Source organism: Podarcis liolepis (assembly GCF_965112155.1).
Source record: "Podarcis liolepis genome assembly, chromosome: 2".
Taxonomy (NCBI): Eukaryota; Metazoa; Chordata; class Lepidosauria; order Squamata; family Lacertidae; genus Podarcis; species Podarcis liolepis.
In genome coordinates, this window is record NC_139555.1 from 33,881,714 (window position 1) to 33,903,718 (window position 22,005).

General features: G+C 39.5%; 1 protein-coding gene across 2 annotated transcripts in view; it reads left to right on the forward strand.

The window, feature by feature from the left end:
• TMEM104 (transmembrane protein 104) overlaps nucleotides 1-22,005 on the forward strand; it is a 75,780-nt gene that overhangs the window by 29,306 nt on the left and 24,469 nt on the right. For both annotated transcript variants that reach the window (XM_083487199.1, XM_083487200.1), the window contains exon 9: nucleotides 18,947-19,040. In XM_083487199.1, the coding sequence (XP_083343325.1) occupies nucleotides 18,947-19,040 (94 nt within the window). The remainder of the gene's footprint in view (nucleotides 1-18,946; nucleotides 19,041-22,005) is intronic.

Genomic DNA, 22,005 nt, shown 5'->3' on the forward strand with positions numbered 1-22,005 from the left:
AGTAAGGCTGCCAAGGATTTAGATGTTGCCCGGATCATGGAGCAACCATAGTTTACCACAACTTTTCTGTTGCGAGTCGATGCCCTGCTCCCTCTTTGTGATGAAATAAGACACGTGGACACAAGTATTTTAGGTTAATGGGCTAAAAAAGGCCACAACTTTATTGTTTACAGAATGTGACTGATATTGGCTTAGGCATTGGATCCGAACAGACTATGCTTGACTCCTGCCCGCTCTGCAGGGAGTCACACGAGGGTTAACAACCTGTAGGGGGAGCTTGTTGATGTGAATCAACTGGAAGCTTTCCCCTAGAGTCACCGGAGGGTTGTGCCATGGCCCTAGCCACCACCTGGGCATTGGACATGAGAAACTATGATTACATAGTTTCTCACTATGGTTGGTGTATCTAGCTTTCTATACTGAAGCTCTGATTGAACTTATGGAAATCACATTTGTTATGCCTGGACTGGTAGAGAGTAAGAAGTGTGCTTGGTTGTTGTTTTTCGGATCTATTTTTTTAGGGGCAAATGTTTCCCAAATGTCTCTGACATTTGAGCCCCCTTAACTTGTTGTTCTTTCTGGGTCACCTCATCCCAGCAACATCCATGTATGCTGGATGTGTGCAGATCTCCTGGTGCACACCTGCAAACCAGTAACAGTTGTGTGAAGATCTCTGGGTTGCGATGAAAAGCTGTGAAAGATCTCCCAGCCAACCAGTCCTTCCCTGTATCAACTCCTGTTGATGCCAGTACAACCAACCCTTTCACACAAACCAGCCCTGGTGAAGGTGAGATGGTGGAGGTTTATATGGATTCTAGAAAAACAGATAGAATTGCAGAAACGTGCTCCCTCAACCCAGGTCATTGGGTTCTGTAGAGCTTTCTGCAGGGGCGGGGGAAATAATGGGGCCATAGGAATGCATGAAAATGCTGGTACTGTACTTAGAAATGGTACAATCTGAGAGACAAAGAAGACTCTAGCAGGCTTCCTTAGTCAGGGTGTCATTGTTTAGTTTAGTTACTTTTGTATGTCTGGTCTCTCCTTGTTTGCTTACAGACTTGTAAAATTTCCTTTCCCCCTCTTTGCTTTATACAAGTACAAGCCTCTAAAGGCAGTCTGTCTTCCGTGCATGTTAATATTAATTGGTATGGTTATTATCACTATTTAACCCAAATGGCCTTTGTGCAGAGGGCAAGGCTGGTTGAATGAAGCTTGTCCACAGGGACGGATTTTATAGCAGCTATCCCATCTGGCTCTGAGCAGTTCATACACACACAAAAAAATTTTGATATGAAGAGAACAGAGGCTGCCTTATACATTCAAAGGAGTCTTCTCTATTGAGATACCAAAGCTGAATATGCCAGGTACTTTCATTGTATGAAAACATAATTAAAGGATTCATATACACTGGAGCACCATGATCAGGATAGGGACCCACCTAGTATCAAATATAGGTTTAGACCATAGCGATCAGTGAGAGCAAAAGATGTAGCATATTTATGCTGCAGCTCAGTAACATCTTATGGGCATTTTTGTAACAGAAAACATGCAGGAAACCCTCTTTTGGGAGCCTTGTCCATTTGTCCTTGTCTCTGAGCAAATCTTTTCTGTGTACAGTCATACCTCAGGATGAATACGCTTCAAGTTAAGCATTTTCGGGTTGTGCTCTGTGGCGACCCGGAAGTAACGGAGCACGTTACTTCCGGGTTTCGCCGCATGCGCAGACGCTCAAAATGACGTCATGTGCGGAAGCGGCAAAACCAGACGCGCAGTCGCGTGTTATGTTCGCTTCAGGATGTGAACGGGGCTCCGGAATGGATCCCGTTTGCATCCAGAGGTACCACTGTATTGTCAGAGTTGCATGGGTCTTGCAGTGCAAGGTGGCGGCCAGCATGCATCTTGAAACAATGAATTGTATGTATAATCAATTCTGTTGTGTTGGCATAGATTTTCATTCTGATGTCATTAAATGCCAGAGATCATCAGAGTTGCAAGGGCCTTATAATTAGTTAAGATAATGCCGGTAGTTATGCTTCATGTTAATTTATATGGATATTTGCATGTACACATCAGTATGTGTTCTCTTGTATTTGCACTGAGTTTGGCCTGGAAAGTAGTGAATCCTGTTTAATGTTCATAACCGCAAAATCACAATTTAAAAAACACACCTGCAAACCACCATTTTGAATTGTGTGGCCCTTGCAACTCTGCCAGTGGTTGTTATTTATGTATTGAGTTAAGGGGACCAGACGAGCATCTGCACCAAATTTCAGCTTTACCTGATCAGTTTCAATAAAACCATCAAAAAAATGCTTGTGGGCTAGGTGACAAACAGCCCTCATTCCTGACCTTGCCCAAAAATGACACCATAATGAAGTACACAGAGAAGCAACCACTTTGTAACACGTTGGTAGTCTTGGCTTCAGATAATATTTAACAATTTTTTGTGATAGTTAAATAAGCATCACTTGACTGGTCAGTTTACAGTATTTGATGGTTCACTTGACTGGTTGCTGACTCTAGTTTAGGCATGCTTAAGCCTTGAAAGTGCTCTTTGTTTGTTGCCTTTTAATAATTGCAGATTTACAAAAGTTTTGGAAATAGAAGTTCTAGCATAACTGCACAAAGTAACGTGGAGTTGAGGAAGGGTATGCACACATCTTGATACAATTTTGACTAGAGCAGGTGCTAGTGTCCCTTATCTCGCTTCTGATCACTTGGGCTTTGTTTCAACACCCAATTCCCTGTTGTTGTTTTTTTTAAAAAAGGCATGATCTGCTTTTTGCCCCTGAGCAATTCAGCTCCAGGGACCACGTATTCACTCCATAAGATGCACAGACATTTCCCCTTACTTTTTAGGAAGAAAAAAGTGTGTCTTATGGAGCGAAAAATACTGTAAGTAATGAGCTAAATGCCTGCAACTAACTGGTTTTCTTTGCCCATACCATGATTTTGAGAAACTGATGAGTTGTCACTTGCTTCAACCACATTAGCTTTGAGAAATCTGCTTGATTGCACTTTGCAAGTCCAGGTTGCTCCAAACACTGGGATCACCACCTATGTGATTCTGTAATTATTATTCTCTCACCCTCTGATAGTAGAAGAATGCAGTACCTTACTTCTTGGTGTAGAACTTAGCATGCAGGCCTGTTAATATGACATTCCCTTCTTTCAGGGCCATTAGTCTTCCATTAACTTGGTAAATTCATTCTGTCAATTGCCTGCTTTTCAAAGACAACTCAGTCCTACTATTTTATAGCATTTTTCTTTCAGCCTATTATTTCCAGCCTGAACCCAAAGTTGTAGACAGACAAATGACCTGTTTGAGCTTTTGCTTAATTTGACATAGCTGAGATAGTGGCAGATTTCCTCTCCTCCCTGTTCTGCAAGTAAAACCTCAGGGTCCTTTAGAATCGGCTTCTGAGGGGATGAATTTGATTTCTTGTTTGCTTCTTGATGACACTGTTGTGTTGGGACAACAGAAAGCTCAGGTACCTTAGTGCTCCAGGGTGGGAACTGATCCTTGGATCTACATTGAAGGGAGACTTCAGGAAAATAGAAACTGCTGGCTTTAAAGGATTAGCTTGTCTCTCTTTACAGAGAGATCGATAACACACTGGACCTGAATGTGTTCTTTGTACAGAGATGTCTCTGTACTTCATGATGTGAAATTTTTCTATTCTTTTTAATTGAAGCCTGGATTATGCTGTCACTCATTCTGACTCTGAGCTTTTCTGGAGGAATGGTCTTAAGAAAGGGCTTTTGCAATCAGTTGTCCCATTCCAAACACCATAACCATGGCCTATACAGAGAACAAATATTTGTCTTGCATTGCTATGCCAAGCGGCATAGTTTGACTACTTACTTAAGTGGCAATCCAGTCCAAAGAGCTGCAGCTCAGCTGCAGCAGTTGGGAACATATACTGAAAGTTTGCCTTGCTAAACCACAGTGTGGCAGCCTTTCAACAAAGATTTGCTGTCCTTAAAAGAATTTGGTGACGTCAAAGTATATCTAGATTAGCCAAAAGAGGGTAATTGTGTATTATAGCAATGAGTCTTATGAAGCAAGTGCTTTAGATGAAATTAACTATTTTGATGGGGCTGCACATACAGTGGTGCCTCGCAAGATGAAAAGAATTCGTTCAGCGAGTCTTTTCGTCTTGCGATGTTTTTCGTCTTGCGAAGCACGGTCCGTCGCAACTGCGCCTCTTCAAGCGGCTTTTAAAAAAAAGCGCAAGACGTTTTCGTCTTGCGAAGCAAGCCCATAGGGAAATTCGTCTAGCGAAGCAACGCAAAACCGAAAAACCCTTTCGTCTAGCGTGTTTTTCGTCTTGCGAGGCATTCGTCTTGCGGGGCACCACTGTATTCTATATGTCTGAGATCAGGTTTATTGGGGGGGGGGGCTTTATTTTTTAAAAAGTGTGGGTACTATCTCCCAGCACTTTAGATTAAATAATATCTACAGTTCTTCATGGACATCTCATTTGAGTGACTGGAGGCAAATGAGGACAGGTCTACTCTGGTTTTAATATTTGAGTGCATGAGAGAATTTTGGTACATTCAATAATGTCAAACGGGGCAAGAAGCTGCAGTTACTGAAAATTTTTCTTAGTTGATATTACATTGGTTTGCCAGGTCTTTGAATTTAATGTTCTCTCTGTTAACAACTAATTTCATTCGCTCCTCATGGTTCCTTGGAATTGATCCTTCTTCCATTCCAAAATTAAGTTGCTATTTCACATTATAGTAATAATAAATCTGAAAAGCTTGTGTTATGTGACTTCAAACCTTTCTTATTGAAAAGAAAAGAAGTGACACAATTTTGGCATTAAAAGGGTACTCAGCTGTTAAACCTTCAAGGATTTTGAATTCATGGAAATCAGAATAACTGTTTATATCCCTTTTGCCTTCTTACTTGGGTGTCATGGCTAAGATGAGATTTGAATTGGAGGCTTACAGCTTATACACTTAAACCAGAGGTTTTCACCCTTTTTAAGTCCATGGCTCCCTTAACCAACTACATTCTTTCTGAGGCACCCTTGTGGGGTTCAGGAGCCCAGTTATGTCACCCCTTGCCTGCAGAGCTGGCAGCCTCTCACCCTTTTGCAAACACCCTCCCTTGTGAAGTATTCCCTCAGCCTCCTCTCCTGTCTCCCCTCTTTGGGAGTCCTCTGGGCAGCCCCAGCCTCTGAGCTGTCCCCCCTGCCCCAAAGAGGAGGTGCCTCCCAGAGGCACCATTCGCCTGTGGAGCTTATAGCCAGGGCTGCTGCAATAATCAGCTGTGCAAGCCTTTGGGAGGCAAGAGGGCATTAGAGGATGGAGGGAAGGAAAGAGGGACAGAGGCCAGTGTTGCCTGCGGCACCCCAACCATCATTCACGCACCCCAGGGTGCTGTAGCACACTGGTTGAAAACTACTGTCTTAAACTTTTGCAGTACAGTAACTATATCGACAGAGGTGCTTCTGTATTTTACTGGATTCCCATACACCTATGTTTAAAAAAGGGATTTCAAAGCAGCCTACAATTAAATTATATTAGAATAATAAAACAATCAGGCAAACACAATAAAACCTGAAAGCAAAAAATAAATTAGAATAAAAGCAGCAAACTAAATAAAAGAGCTAGTAGTTAAAAACACATTGAGGTATTGCTGTCTTAACCTCCTTGTGGAATACTAAAAGATATGGAGCCAACTTCACAGGTATTGTGCTCTCAAAGTGAGGTTGGAGAGGAGAGTAGGATGAAAAATAGATGAATACTTAAATGGTCCTGATACAGGCAGCCCCTGAGGACTGTGAGAGTGCTGAACTACCAAACAAAATAATTTCTGTCCCAAGGGAGCAGCTGTTCACCAGCCAAATAATGGGATAAGCCTGTGAAGGCTTCCTTTTGGGGAGCAGAGTTTATTGAGTTGTCTAAACTTACTGTGTGTGGTAAATACACTGTCCCCTCAGTGATGAAGAAAACAGACACCTAAACTTTGTGAGATATGTACAATGACAATGTATGTTAGTAATCATAAAATAATTCGGGGGGGAACACAAATTTAGTTTTTTCTACCGAATGCTTATTGTACAAATGTGCATCAATACATCAAATTCAATTCATTTTGCAATTCTAATGGCAGTGGCAGATTTGGATTCCATCCCTGCCAGTGGCATGGTCTAGCTTGGGTTCAGAGCAGCGGCACTGACATTGCTGGTGTGTGTTTGAGCAAACAGTGGCCCTGTTGGGGCCACATAAGGGCACCAGTGGGAATATCAATGTCAGTCCAGTGCTCTTGCCACTACAATTGTGTGGCCCCAACATCACTACTTCTCTGCCTTGCCTCAGTTACTAGGTAAGTAACAGCAACACAAGGTAGCTGGCTAGTTGCACCTTAGCACATGTACCACTGCTTGTTCAGACAAAAGAACCAGGGAATTATCTCAACCCAAATAAACAATACAGATAAAGCATTGGCCATACTGATATTTGAGATAGGGATGTATGAAGCTGAGGTACAAAGTTGGAAGACACACACACAGTCCTAAAAACCTAGAACTAGCAGTTAAATAGCAAAACCAATATCCTTCCCTGTGGTTTCACTACCTATGGGGCAAACGCATATATTCATTGAATTAATTTTTACCTTTAGTCCACTGCTGATGCAAACTTTAGAGAAACATTTTGTCATCTTTTGAGAGCATACAACTCTTGCAGAGCAGACTTAGGATATTGTTATTATTCATTAAATTTCCATACTGCCTTTCATCTGAGGATCTCAGAGCGACTTACAATATAAAAACAAAAAAATATGTAACATAGAAAGAAACAAAAACACCCCCATGTGTTGCTCTGTACAGTAGGAGCAGTTAGGCACATTTCAGCTATTTTCTTGTAGTCATTTGCTTTTCTTCCCTTCCCCCTCTGTGTTGATGTAATTAGAAGATACAGAATGGAGAAGGTTGGAAGCCAAGGAGGCGCTAAAGTGATTACAAGATACTGCACCATAAATACTCAGGCAATGAAGAATTAAACAGTCACCTTAGAAAATTGGCAGCGTCTGTATTTCTACACACACACGTAAAAAATGACAATGGAAGCATATTTGCACTATAGATGCAAGCTTGCTGTTTGCTATGACTTCGTTCTGTTGGTGCTAGGAACCACATTCCTTTTGTCAAATAGCTTTCTGAAAAACATTCTGGGTCTTTTAAACATAGCAAGGGAGAAACAGGATGCAACTCACTGAGTTTAATAATTTTTGTTAAACTATATCAGGCCTTGATAAAAGCTGGTCTTTTAGTTTATAGCAAAGATGACATAGTTGACAATGACAATTCATGCTTTCATCATAATATTGCACTAATGTGAGCATTCCCTAACTGTGAATGAGCACAGCAGTTCATTATCTTCAAATGATTCAGTTTTTGTCCCCTTCTTTCATTGGAAAGAAAGAAGAAGCTGAGGCTAGGTTGATTACATTAGCAATCTAATCCTTACAACAAGCTTTTAAAATCAAGGCAGGAGTATGTTTCCCTAGCTCTTGGTACTGGGTTCAATTCCAAAATTTTAATTACTTTTAAATCCTTTATATGCATAGGATACATATTCTAAAGGTTCAGAAATTAATTGGTAGACCTATTTATACCTATTTCAAAAGTTAACAAAAACATTTGTCACTTTTGAGCCTAAGAATTATAATCATCATAATGCTGAATAGGTGTTTTTAAGTGTGGCTAAGCATGGAATAAGACAATTGTATCATAAACCATGCAGTATGTACAGTGGAATCGAGAAAATTGATTTCTGATGATTTATTTCGCCATTCAGCAAAAATGCCATTTAAAATCCAGCTTTCATCTGAGCCTTCTTGGTGAAGCAGATTTACTTTCTCTGTCTTTTCCCCCCCATTTTTAAAAGCATCTTCAATAACTTGCAAATTACAAAATTGACATGCTATTTTCTTAGATATCAGCATCATAACAGCTATCATAGCTCTTAATTTTTATAATTTAAGCCTTCCAAAGGTTTTTGGAGAGTGCTGCCCAAGCGGATGGAATCTTCTGTTTCCTGTGATTTGTATCATAAAACTGTGAAGGATAAAGCTTAGATTTTAGCTCAAGAGCCATCTGGTGCTTTTGCTGAAGATCAGAATTCATATGAGAGGGAGAAGCATGTCAACTGTCAAACTGCAAAGACAAGACAGATGGCATGCAAGGTTCAGGAAGGAGTGTTCAAGGGAGTGTTGGCCATCAGATCAAGAGGGGACTTGGGCCCCTTTTCTGCTCTTGATATTTGCAATTGATTGGTTGTAATATCAATGTGTGCAATGCCGTTGCAGTGTTCACAGCTTCTGTAATGGGGGCATAAGGACAGTAGTTGCTGGGGGTTTTGTCATAAAATTACTCCACCAGCTATTGCTAATGGCCTTACAGGCTGAAAACAGATAGACTAAACCAGCAGTGATGACTAGTTTTTGGAGCAGTAAATAGAAGCGCTATACTTGAAATTGTTTTTAAGGCGATTGAAACACTTTTATTGTGATTTGAAGCACGTTAGTACCTCCTTAAATGACCTAGTGCTTACCAGCAACTAACTCCAGAGCTTGTTACTTAGGCCGTTAGCTACCTTGTGAACTCTGGGTCAGTTTGCAGAATGGGCAGTTTAAAAAAATCTAAGGTGCTTGCCTCTGTCAGCAACATAACTTTGCTTACTGGCTTTATTATTGCTTACACATCTACCAAGGATCTTATTCAACCTTCAAAGCTATCACAACATTTTAATGTCCTTTGTTGAAGAGATCTTCAGCAGAGCTGTTATTTATCCTCTATTGAAGGACATTCTGTTTTTCTGCTCCTTAAAGTACACGGTTGGTTTTTACTGCCCCACACCTCGCAGCTGTAGGCCAGGCAGTAGCCTTGCCAGTGCAGGCAGTAGTATTTCTCCAACCCCCACACAATTAAATGACATTGGAAAAATGTGAGACTCTATACTGCTCTTGTATGGGAAAAGGGCTATTTAAAAATAACCACATTTCATTGGTAAGAGTAGGTAGGGTTGGTGGATAAATTTGATTCAGTTCGTATTTAAAGGTAACTTAGCAAATCTACATTCTCTCAAAGCACATGTGAAACTAAAACACATCCTTCACTCAAAATTTGTACCTCTCTGAATTTTGCATTGCAATTCTGCAGCCAAATAAGGTGGACAGAAAACATATACTAAGATAAGTGTGCATATAAATGCATGTATTAGTGAAAATAACATACAAAAATACAGCATATTAGGGGAAATTGCATACAGAAATGTGTTAATAGAAATTCACACTAAAAGACTGCTGAATTTTCATAAGATTTTTTTAAAAAACAAACAAACCACAAATTGCTGCGGAAGTGTTGAGAATTGAATTTTAGATTGGACGAATGAGTAAGCTACATACTTGTAATATAACCCTTTAAACATTTTATGTATGGAATTCTATTACTAACTGCCTAGTCTTGGTGTTTGCAGCAAGATGGTTCAGCTGAGCCCAAGATATTATATTGTTATCTAATAAAAGAATGTAATTTAAAATATTGATGGCAACAGATGCAGAAGGTGAGATTCTGAATTCTGGTACAGGCACGTAAACGAATGTTGACTTTGGGAGGTAATAACAGACCTTAGTACGTCAACACTTTTCCAGCTCTGTAAGCTGGTCTGCTGCTCATTCTCTCACTAGCCTGGAGGCAATTTAGGGAGATAAACTGTGTTTCTTCCTCCTCTTCTGCCTCCCGGATCACCTAGCTACTAACTCTGATTGGAAACAAAATATTCAGTAAAAGATACAAAACAGTTGCCATCTCACTCTATTGTGTGCTGGGTTGGTCTAGTTCCATATGCAAGGAAACTGGCTTCTTCATTTTAGTGCAGAGCTTCTAGTTGGTTACTTCAATGGCCTTTGATCAATGTTTGTCATTCCAGAACAAGGGTGAGAAACTGGATCCTGCTTGGTGGGCAGGATTCAAAATGGCCTATGTTCTGCAGGCCACTTAGAGTGGGGAAGGGGCTTCCATTACCTGGTGTCAGGTGATGTGACTTTGAATCCATGGCACGCACAAGAAGAATTAGGAGTGCACTCTGCATGCACTCCAGATTATGAGTTTCTTCTTTTGCAGCCTTAGCTTACATTCAAGCTACAGCTAGAAAGATTTAGGAGTTCATTTTAGAATTCATTCCTGGGTCTTCCTTTTGAACTGGCCTGCTGGTTTACCTGTGCCTTGACATATGATTTCATGTGAAGGGTGTGTGGGTGTGCTTTGGGCCATGGGTTAGAAGTTCCCCACTTCTGCTCAAGAGAAAGAGAGCAATGAATAGAGCTTATAGGAGTTTTCCTGTAGATAAGAATAATTGCCTTGCTTGATCTTGGTTTAAAAATATTCTCCTTGCTAACACCAAAGGATGTAATAAATGGATATGCGGCTCATGATTGAAAAGCAGACATAATTTCTTATCTTGTTCAGTTTGATATGAACCTTTCTTCTGAATCGATTGTTGTCAGTTGTAAACCACCAGGGTTAAGTAATGTGCTCCAATTTGAAGATTTGCCTGTTTGTTCTGCCTCAGGTTAATTTGCTAAAGCTTAGCAGGCAGGGTGATAAATGCCTTAGGTATTTCTAAAATAGGTAGCTTGGGATGTAAGCTGCCAATTCCAGAACTCTTGAAGTGCCAGCTAGGATTCTGTGAGTTTAGCTACAGCTTTATAGCTTGAAAGTTTTGATGTTTAATATTTATTGAGCTAGTGCAGACAAAATATATTCTTTTTCTGAAGAAAAAGTGAAGTTAAAACCTTAAGTCATGTCAGGAACCCAATCATGAACAGGATCCTTGACTTTTGACTCCACCTCAATATTCTTGAACCCTTTCAGATCTTGGACCCATCTTTGACTGCTACTTGGAGATAAACTTTTATTTTTAATTATATATTGCTGTCTTCCTCTTTTTCTAAGATGCTCAGTTGCGTCTTAAGAATTCCGAAGGGAGTACAGAAGATGAGAAAACCCACTTCTTTTGAAATTCCCTCTTCCATGGAAATTGTAAAAGTGCAGGCGAGCTGCCCTTATCTGCATCTGGCCACCCTTTCTCTGCTTTCTCTCTTTTACAGCCCAGTCCTAACCACGTCAACTCAGAAGTCCTATTGAATTTAGTGGGGCTTACTCCTAGGTAAGTAGGGTTAGGATTGCAGTCTAAATCATTAGACACAAGATGCTAGTTATGTCATTGTTGCAACCCACCTTAAATAGGAGTGTGGCCTACTTCTGTCCATGAGTATAATGCACATCCTGTAAATTATTATTTCTTTTCACAATCAGAGTTGCTGTATGAGCGCCGCAACCCCACAGTCGCCTTTGACTGGACTTAACTGTCCAGGGGTCCTTTACCTTTTTATAAGGGCTTGTCCACACTTATTTTTTATTTAGTTTTTATTGTCCATACTTCTGCTTGTCCTGTGCCTATGAAGCACAGATCCAAGTGGTTTTCTGCCCTTGCAGTTTCGCCTTTTCCCTGCTGCTTTCCCCTGGAGAACCTATTCTTTAGTGCTATATCGGAGCAAACATCAATCCAGAGAAAACCTGATTGAAATTTGCTCTGATGCCACAGTAAACAGTGGGTTTTCCAAGGAGAAAGCATCAGGACAATTGAAAGTGTGGATGAACCCTAGGTTTTCATACACTAATGATTTGCTTTTTAACACAAGAGATAATTAAAGTTCATTTGTTTTTCATTTCCCTGATAGCAGGATGCAAAAGTCTTAGCTTTTAGAATATTTCTGTTTCTGAAATAAAAATTATGCTGGTCTTCCTATTTGTGAACTATTCACAATGTATTTTATTGCAAAACTAACAATCATTCCTTAGGAAATGGTTTTAATTGTTACCTGTGGTTCATTCGTCAATCTCCCTGCATGTGAGAACTTTATTTTGGGACTGTATTTTTTGCTGGTTTATGACAGACATAGCTCCACTGTGCCTGCTAATGGCAGTTACTGACATGAACCCCTTTTGAAAAAAATGTTTAAACATTTCTATGAAAGTGCATTCTACCTCCTCTCTGATTATCCTTTTATTGAGGACTGGAGAGTTAGAGAAGCAAATTCATCACGCACTTCATGCCTTTTAGCTCAATTTGAGACTCATTAGGAGCAAAATATATATTTTCTTAATCAAAGGGATTGGGAAAAAGATCCATAGTTCACGTACAATGATTTGTGTGTTATTTCTCTGTGATAATCAACTGAGTGAAGGAGAGGGTGTATTTGAAGATGTACTCTGAAGCTGATCAGTGGGACAGGATATGGTGGTGATTGTTTGAGAATTTATAACCATGTGCAAGTAAGATTACAAAACTGTCTCAGAAGGGTTTACTTTAAAACCCTTCTGACATCTACCCCCATAGCAACTGATCAGGCTGCAGTTTTCTTTGAGTTTGCTGCCGCAAATATGTCTGTAAACTAGGCTTTCCAGACAGGCCTTTGCACCCTAAAGCAACAATTGATCTGAGGCAATTACAGGATTCAAACCCTGTCACCTCGTCCATTGGGGATTCTCCGTCCTTCCTTCTGCTGGGCCAAGGTGCTGTTTTTGCCAGTTGGTTCTGGTGTGTTCTAATTTGCAGAGAACACCTGTTCCTTAATTATCCACATCCCTTGTCTGTCTCTTTGTTTCAGCTCTTTTTGATGTATGAGCTAATCATCTCTTTTTGAAGGGGGTTGTGTTAATTGTTTGACTGTGTGTTCCTAAGGAAGAAGGGCTGGGAACTGAATAATAACTTCCAGATTTAAAAGATGGCTGCTCTCCTTTTGGTACTGATGCAACTTTTCGATCTACTTGCTGTGGTCATGTGTTTTGGAGTGCACCAAATAATCATTGTTAATAAAACAGTGAGAAAGGGAAGCATATGAGAATCTTAACTGCAGTTGAGCATATTGTGCTAGTATTGCTTCTAGATTGCCTCTAAACCAGGTATGAATGGGAGGGGACAACCAAAGTGCTTCTGCTGCGACAACCAAAGTGTTGACTTCAGTCTCCATGTCTGTTTGTCACTGTTTGGGATGCTAGCTCAGGTTTGACATTGAATTGCTGCTGGGCAGTAGTGAACAGCATTGTGGGGCTGTACCACTTCCCTGACCTCCTTCCTGCTTCATAGGGGTAGGAGGAGGCAGTGATGAGGTCAATGCAGTACTAGCATGCAAGTAGAGCCAATCCTGTGAGCCAGCTGGTGTCGACCTTATCACACCCTCATCCTCATCCCTCCCCCCCCCCATCTCTCCATACTGTTATGCCGTGACTTGGCCAGAGGGAAGTCAGGTGAATAACACATACATACTGTGCCATCAGCTACTGCAGCTAGGTAAAACAAATTAAAACAGAAATACAGCCCATTAAATGTATGCTTTCTTCCCATAACACTTTCCACTTTACAGTGGTGCCCCGCAAGACGAATGCCTCGCAAGACGGAAAACCCGCTAGACGAAAGGGTTTTCCGTTTTTGAGCTGCTTCGCAAGACGATTTCCCCTATGGGCTTGCTTTGCAAGACGAAAACGTCTTGCAAGTGTTCCGATTTTTTTTCGCTCCCCCCCTTTTTTCTAAGCCGCTAATAGCCTTTTAGCCCCTAATCCGCTAAGCCTTTAATAGCCGCTAAACCGCTAATAGCCGCTAAACAGCTAATAGCGCTAAGCCGCTAATAGGGTTGCTTCGCAAGACGAAAAAACCGCTAGACGAAGAGACTCGCGGAATGGATTAATTTCGTCTTGCGAGGCACCACTGTAATTCTAATTGTGCAAACATAGTTACGGAAGTTTTCACTTATTCTTTATATTTAGAACTTTGATACAGGGGACAGAAAATAAAACATAAACTGAATGGATCAATGTTTATTAGTAATCTTTTCCCCACCCTCTTCCCTTGCCAACAAAAATAATCCCTGTGGGATAGGATTCCATTTCACTTAGCTCAGTCCACACTCACCCACATTTCAAACCTCTTGACATTCTTTGAGTGTTCTTTAAAGCCCTCTTCTCATTATTATATAGCTTAGTTAATTAGAGACTTTTGGTGGAGTAGTACTTCATTCCCCAGTGATAGCAAATCAGCATAAAGAGGTCACAACTCCTTCGCATGCTGTGCATTTTCTCTGATCCTGTTGTATTGCCTGGGCGGTGAAGGAAAGTTGCATAGATGAAATGTTATTCTTGGCTGCTAATGCTGCATTTTGTCAAGGGTCTCTGAATGGGCAGGTTTTCAAAAGACAGCTTCAGGATGCTTATCAGAGCCTGTTCACATCTTCACATTGCTTTTAGACCAGTTGTTTTCAGCCACTGGTCCCATTGCCTCCCACTGGGATCTGCAGAAAGAGGGCTGGCGTAGAGGAGGAGCTATTTTCTGAAGCAGCAAATGGAGAACTTTACTGTCAGCAGGAGGTCATAGCTGTCTAGTTGGTTGTTTTAATTAGCAGGCTACTTTCTTGCATAAATGTGCCCTTAGTGGCTCACAACACAATAAGAGTAATACATCTCAAAACATCATTGATTGAGTTTACTTAAATGCCGCTTTTCCGCAATGAGCTGTGCCTAAAGCGGCTTACAGCAAACGTTCAAACATCGAAATACAGAGCATTGGAAATACAAATATACAAAATGCAAAACATGCCAGTAAATTTAAAAATGATAAAAATCAACTATTTGGCAAACACAGAACAAGTTCAGCAGTAATTATCTAGGCTTAAATATGTAAATTCAAAGAAAAACAAGAGTTAACAATAAAGTTTTTGGTACTGGTCTTGCTGCACTCCAAGGAGCCTGACTTAAATACAATTCAGAGGAGAGGGGTAGATGACATACAGCTGGTTCCCATATCTCTCCTCCAGGGGAGACTGGCAGCATCGAAAGGCAAATGTCAGAGAGGGTGATGATGGTAAGTCTCTTCCTCAGCATCTTGCACATGTCAGCTGCTGATGCAGGTCTTATTGCCCTTCAAAAGCCCTCAGTATCATGGCTTAAATACAGTACAGAGGGGAAGGGTCCTCTCACCAGACCGGGTAGCATTACGATATAAATAATGTAAAATAATAGTAAATATTGCATTCCAAACAACCCGCTCTTTTCACTGTCACTTTTATAACATTTTTAAGTTGATACAAAATTATCAGTCATTTTGTATCAATAGTATCAGTTGATACTGTTGAAATACACAAACCAGTCAGAGGAAACGTTCTAGTGCAGCCACATAAGAAATTATATAACTGGTGCGTCAAAACAGAAATGCTTATAAGCTTGTTTTCCTTAAGAACTATTTTAGCAAACCTTAAGTCTTAATTCATAAAACGTCTGTGTTATTTGAAAACCACCCCATGTCTAAGCTAAGTTCCATGCTACTTGCAGGTGTTCTCAAGGAGACACAAGGGAATTTTTAGGTTGATTGGTAAAAGGAAGCCTTATAGAAAAATACTTTTGCCTGGTGGCACTGAGAGTTTAACAGGAAGGGTGGATAAGTAGAGGGTTATACATGATGACTTGGCTGGAACTCCTTCACCCGGCCCAGCACAGGACCCAGGGAAGCTGGGGTGCCATTACAGAGACATACTGCTAATTCTTTATTTTATTTTTAAGGATTCTCAATCAAGGCAGGAGTATTAAATTAGATGTTATGAAGTCATTGTTCTTTTTAGCTTTGTGAACTATCCTGCAATCAGAATATGCAAAAATTAGCATATAGAAGAACATATAATTGGATAAATCAGTGAAATAGTGAAACATTTGCTATTATGATCAACTATGACTCTGAAGAAAAATGAGATTAAAATTTGATAAAACTTAAATGTGCAGAAGGAACTGAATTAAGTCATTGGGCTTAATGAACTGGTTAATTATTGATTTCATGCAAATGATTGTTATTTCATTTGTAATATGAAGCTCAATTTTTAACGAATTAGCTGATTTATTATAATGAAGAATCCCGTTAATGAATTAGTGGATTAAAATAATTAGGAAACTGAATAATAATTGTTTAACTGTTGATGGACTTGATGCTCTAATTTGAAAGGCGAAAATATCTTAACTAAATCAAGAAAATGAAGACAAACAAAATATTCATCCAAGAGATGCATTAGAATTACAGGTGTGAGATTATTAGATAAATCAGGAACATATGGAAGCAGTCCCAGAGAGAGAAAAGGATGCACGAGAGATTAGAAAAAATATTTTTTATAGTTTGAATCCCTACGGAAGATATAATTTTCCTCAGATGTTATCCCAGATATAAAAATATATATTTTAGAATGTCTATGAAATGACTCTCATAAACCTTTCTTTGGAAAGCATATTACAGAAATAGATGTTTTTCAAGAAGGTGACTTGATTATATGACGTGTATGTGTTATATATTAATTAAAAGATATTGAAATTTAAAACCTGAAAGTTGGATTCTGTCATTCTGTGGCATACTGTACCATACCCTGGTGTTGCTGTTTTTTTGTTTTGTTTTGTTTTTGCAAGTGCTTAAAAATTAAGAAGAATAGTAATAGTAATAAAAGGGAAAACTATCAGATATTCATAAAGTAGTTTAAAGATGAAACCATTAAATATTTTAACATTTTACTTTGGACCACATTTTTCATATTCTCCCATGGACAACATACTTGCTTCAAGAAAGCATAACTCATCAAATTAATATTGGTGGAATAATGTTGCAGGCAGTTTCAAATCATACCACTGACAAAATCTAGCCCAGTAGATTGAAGTCTATTATATTATGTGTATATAACCGTCAGAAGTGCAGAACAATGTAAATTCAATGGTCCAAATGGCTTTCTCCCCCAGAACTTTATAAATTAGTAACTTTACTTATACAAAATATTTTGAATTTTGATAATAAGTGGATATTTTGAATTTTGATAATAAGTGGATGATAGGGGGTATTTTATGGACAGGAAAATTTGCATATATAAAAATGTTATCCCCAAATTTCATTTCATTAAGCAGTCAGCACTACTGACTGATGGACTGTGATTAATAAAAGCATCTCGTATGGCAAATAATGAGTTTCTCACAAAATAAATGGAGAGCTAAGATTTTGAAATATTGAACTGTATTACAAAGCTGCGGTATTGTTGCACCGTTGGGAACTTTTGAGAGCTTTGAAGAATATTTATGGCTTTCATTGGAATGAGACTAAACAGGCTCCCTGACTACCAGCTTTATATATGAATTAATAAAGAACTGACATGTAGAATCAGGATTGCAGCTAATGTTAACTTGCCCTTTAACTGTTGGATAAATTCTGCCTCTTTCTTAGTCTCTTTATCTTGCCATTATAGGTGATTACAATAATACTAACTTTACTGGTTTTGGTATTTTATTTATAAATTTTGAATGAGCAAGATAAGAAAAAAATATTGCTTGTCTAGACAGTAGAAATAAATGGAAATTGGGTCTAAAATTAATCTTCCAATATTTTATCAATATTTACAAATTAGACATTTTAAAGAAAGGTTGACATTTAATAGTGCTCTAACTATTTGAGTTATTAGACTATCAGTGTAATGGATCTATAGGACTTTCCCCAGCAGTTTTATTATGTGCTTTTAACAAACTGCTTTGCAGAATCAGCTTTACTGTTCCTTAAAAAAAATACGGAAACACAACATTGATATAATTACACAAAATAAATTGCAATATCTATTAAGACAAAGTATGTCTCAATTTGTAACCTTTAATATAAAAAATTGTCCTTGACACCCATAAAATTGAAGAGAATCTATATTAGTAATGTGAAATATTGAAAATCTGGCAGTTTGAGGGCTGACATGATGCCCTTTTGTTTGTCACACTGAATAATTAAAATGGTCTGGATAAATCTTATCAGTGAAGAGACATGTGTTAGGGGGATCTGAAATTGGGTCTCCAGCTGTTTTTTTAAATAAAAGTTCAGTAACAGGTGAGGGGAGACTAAAATCTTACTGGGACACCTTTCTGAATGAGAAATCATTGCCTTCTCCTCCCCTCCCTAGTTGATTATTTGCCTCAGGGGGCACCACGTACTAGTATTATAGGGCAAAGACTAGCTTGGGGTGATTTTTTGTTGTGGCCAATGTTCCCGTTCAATATTGTGGTCATGATTGGATACAGCCTCTCTATCCCCCAACCCAGGGGCCTGGTAGCCACTACAACTTTTTTTCAGTAACATAACAACAAATATAATGGTAGAGAATCTGATAGCATTCAATATACTGGCTCGTCTGTTGGGTTATTTGAAGAGAGTCCACAAGAAGAGGAAGTTAAAGTGATGTAAAGCCTAGTTGTGTTGGCAAAAATGGGGATGTGAAGAGATGGAAAACAAAAGTGTGTCATGTTCGACTTAACAAGTTTGGTCTCTGTTACAAATTGAAGAATGAACAATCATTTAGAAGTGGGAATCCTCTGTTCACTTTTGATACCTATAGAGGGGTTAACCAGGAATAAGTTTGGATGTTTTAGCACCTTCCCTAAATTTATACTGATTTGCTCATCATTTTTTGTTAATTATATGCTAATTCTCCCCCCCCCCAATGATGTATTTTTTGTATGGGGTGTTTAATATTGACATTACAGTATCTTTTATTAAAATCTAGAGAGTACTACTGCTAAATAGGTTAGCAAGAACAAGTATGCAAGCCTAGACAGAGTATGGGCAAAGAATAGAAAATAAATATTTTGTAGAGCTACGTAGCAGTCATAGCAAATATTTCTGAACCACAATTTCACAAGTGTTTTAATTCTGCCCTAGTCAGATGTCAGTCAAATGGTTAGACTGTGCAAAAGGTTTGTTTTCATTTTAAAACAAAATAATCATTATCAGTAATAGAGACAATTTATGTGAGTTGTACATAGTGAGTTTGCTTTTAACTCCATGATTTTCTTGACTTTTTGTTTGTTCCTTATTTCAGACAGCATTTACCATCCTCTTGGGCCCATTCACCTTTTTTAATGTGCAGAAAACAAAGTATCTTCAGATCCTGACATCACTCATGAGGTGGATAGGTAAGTCCATGAACAACTGCTGTTCTGCACACACATTACAAATCATGATATCATTGTGAGTTCCTCCTCTGATCTTACAATAGTCATGTCATTAGACTGCTTTCAATGAGTAGTTTTTCATGCAAGTGAGATGGTAGCTGATAGGCAAGACTGCCAACAGTGCAAAAATTGCTGCATTGCTAGCCTTTGTATCTCCCTTGGCCAGGCTGCAATTGTTAGTTTGTATGTCATGAACCTCTCTGATTCTTAGCCAGGAGACTAGGGTTTGTTGCTGCAATTGCTAGACATCTTGGAAACCTAGAGAGAATAATAAACTTCATGAGTAAAGAGGGAACCGCAGTATAGAAAGATAGATGCATTTTATTTAAAGGTGTAATTGAATTTGAAGCTACATTTGTATGTGTTTATGCGCCTCACACGGCCGAAAGCAGTTTTTCATGAATCTAATTAAGGTTTGGGATACATTTGTTGCAGGCAGCATACATATAGGAAGAAGACTTTAATGAGGTATTGAGCCCAAGATTAGACAGATCAACAAACACAGGACATGCTAATAATATCCCAGTTATCTTTTAAAAATTGTTGGCTGGGTATTTGGTGATATTATCACCCTAACAAAAGGGACTGCACTTATTATTCTAGCGTTCATAGGTCTTTTTAATACACTTTTGTAATATCATTTTTCAAGTCTGTTGTAAAAGCAGAAATAGATACGATGTTTAATCCTGATCATGCACCATTAACTCTTTATTGGGAATTTAAAGAGAGATCATCACCTATTTGACGGCTACATTACCTTTTTAAAGAGAATTTCCGTGCGCTGCTCTGGTTTGCCAGAAGCAGCTTAGTCATGCTGGCCACATGACACGGAAGCTGGACGTCGGCTCCCTCCTCCAATAAAACGAGATGAGTGCCGCAACCCCAGAGTCGGCCACTACTGGACCTAATGGTCAGGGGTCCCTTTACCTTTACTTTTAGTCTTCACTGCAGAGTAGGTGGCTGGAGTGGTGGTGAGATTCTAATCCCATTGTTATGGATGGATCATGGATCAAGTCCCCCCAATGTCCGTATTCATGAAACAAAAATGGTATGAGTAAGCAAGAACAGCATTTGTTTTACAAACAAGAGATTCATTTTGTATCCAGTGGTGCTCACTTTACACAGAAAGGCAATCAAAGAGAAATGCAAAAAGCAAGAGCGCTCAGTGAACAAGTACTGAAGCGTCTTCAGCTCTGTGCATGCTCAGAACAGACGAATGATTGTGATATAAGTTAAAGCTACCCACACGGGGCTGTGTCTGAAGCAGTTTTGACTCCTTCCATATCTGCTATAGTGGCTGTGCCATATAGTTCTCATAACAATAGATGAAGTAGAAGCCTTCAAAGTGGGTTGTCTGATCAGGCACGCCAATCAATCACACGGTTTTGTTCATGAGTAGGCAAACTAGGGGCCGGATCTGGCCCAATCACCTTCTAAATCTGACCCATGGACGGTCGAGGAATCAGCATGTTTTTACATGAGCAGAATGTGTGCTTTTATTTAAAATGCATCTCTGGGTTATTTGTGGGGCGTAGGAACTCGTTCATATATTTTTTCAAAATATAGTCTGAAGGACAGTGGACTGTCCCCCTGCTGAAAAAGTTTGCTGACCGCTGGTTTTGTTGCTTAGAGATCCATGGGAGGGACCTCTTTGCCATATCTGTATTCGGGTTTAGGATTGGCTGAGTGATGCAGAAAGCTGATTGGCCAGAGAACAGGAGATTGACAGAAATGCCTCTAAGTCCAAGGAGGCATAAAATTTGTGGCAAACAGGAAAGTGTGTGTGGATTTGAGATTTGGGGGAGAAAATGTTTTAAAACTCCTTGACATACTCAGTGGGAGGGCTGTGCCCCAGTAGCCCTAATGAACCAGCCTTCACTGTCCTTATCACACCATTTTTATCCTGGCCATATAAAATCTTTGTAGGCTCTGGCTTCCTTGCTGGAAATGGTGATCTCATTAAGTGGTATTAGGAATGAAAATGTAATTCCTTCTCAGGTCACTGATCCAGGGCTGAGCACTCAACTTTCACTCTGTGTAGTGTGTAAATATATCATGCTGATCTCATCCTGTCTCTTTGAAAACCTGACAACTGTCTTTCCTGAAGTTGTAAGATAATGAAACCTTAGTACACAAGCCAGGCTTTGCCTCTGAGTGCTTGGTGAAGATGAGAAAGGTGAGAACAGTTTGGGCACAATGTAGGGAGAAACCTGTTCATTAGTTTAATTCCTGTTCAGGGCCAGTGGAAGATAAGCTGCCCCCAGGTAAAATTTAATGACTATGGCAATGCCTTACTGACTATTCAGTGCATATGATTTTCAGTGAATTTTTTCGAGAGAAGAAGGAAAATAAGAGCTTAGTGATCTTATTGAAAAGTCAGAGCTGTTGTCATCCAGGGCAGTATCTGTTTATGCAGGGCAGCAGTGGGTTCAGATTCTTACCAGCACCTAATATCTTCCTGTTATTGTCTGAGCACACACAAGCTTTGCGAATTCCATGCTCATTGGAGCAAATGGTGATCTTATTAAGTGGTATTATGAGTTTGAAGAGCAATCCTTTCTTAGCTTGGAAACAGAGTTATTTGCTGTTAACAACTCTCTCATTGGCCTTAACTGAAGCAAATGAACTCGCCTCCCCACCCCTGTTTTGCAGACTCCATCCACTTGGACTCAAGAGCACAGATAGCATTTCCTGGCTCATTACAAGGCAGTGGTGCCAAAGGTGTTTCTGGAAGCACCCTTGAGCTTTCATGCCAAACTCTTTGTGTTAGGCAGACAGATCCTAATTAGTATTTTGTACTGTTAACAGGCATGCATCTGTTTTTTTGTTTCTGCTACTTACAGGATTACATTACACTGTAGCCTTCTCCCTCTACTTAGTGTGGTTAATTCTCTTTGTGGCACAATGAACTTCGCAAATCAGAGAT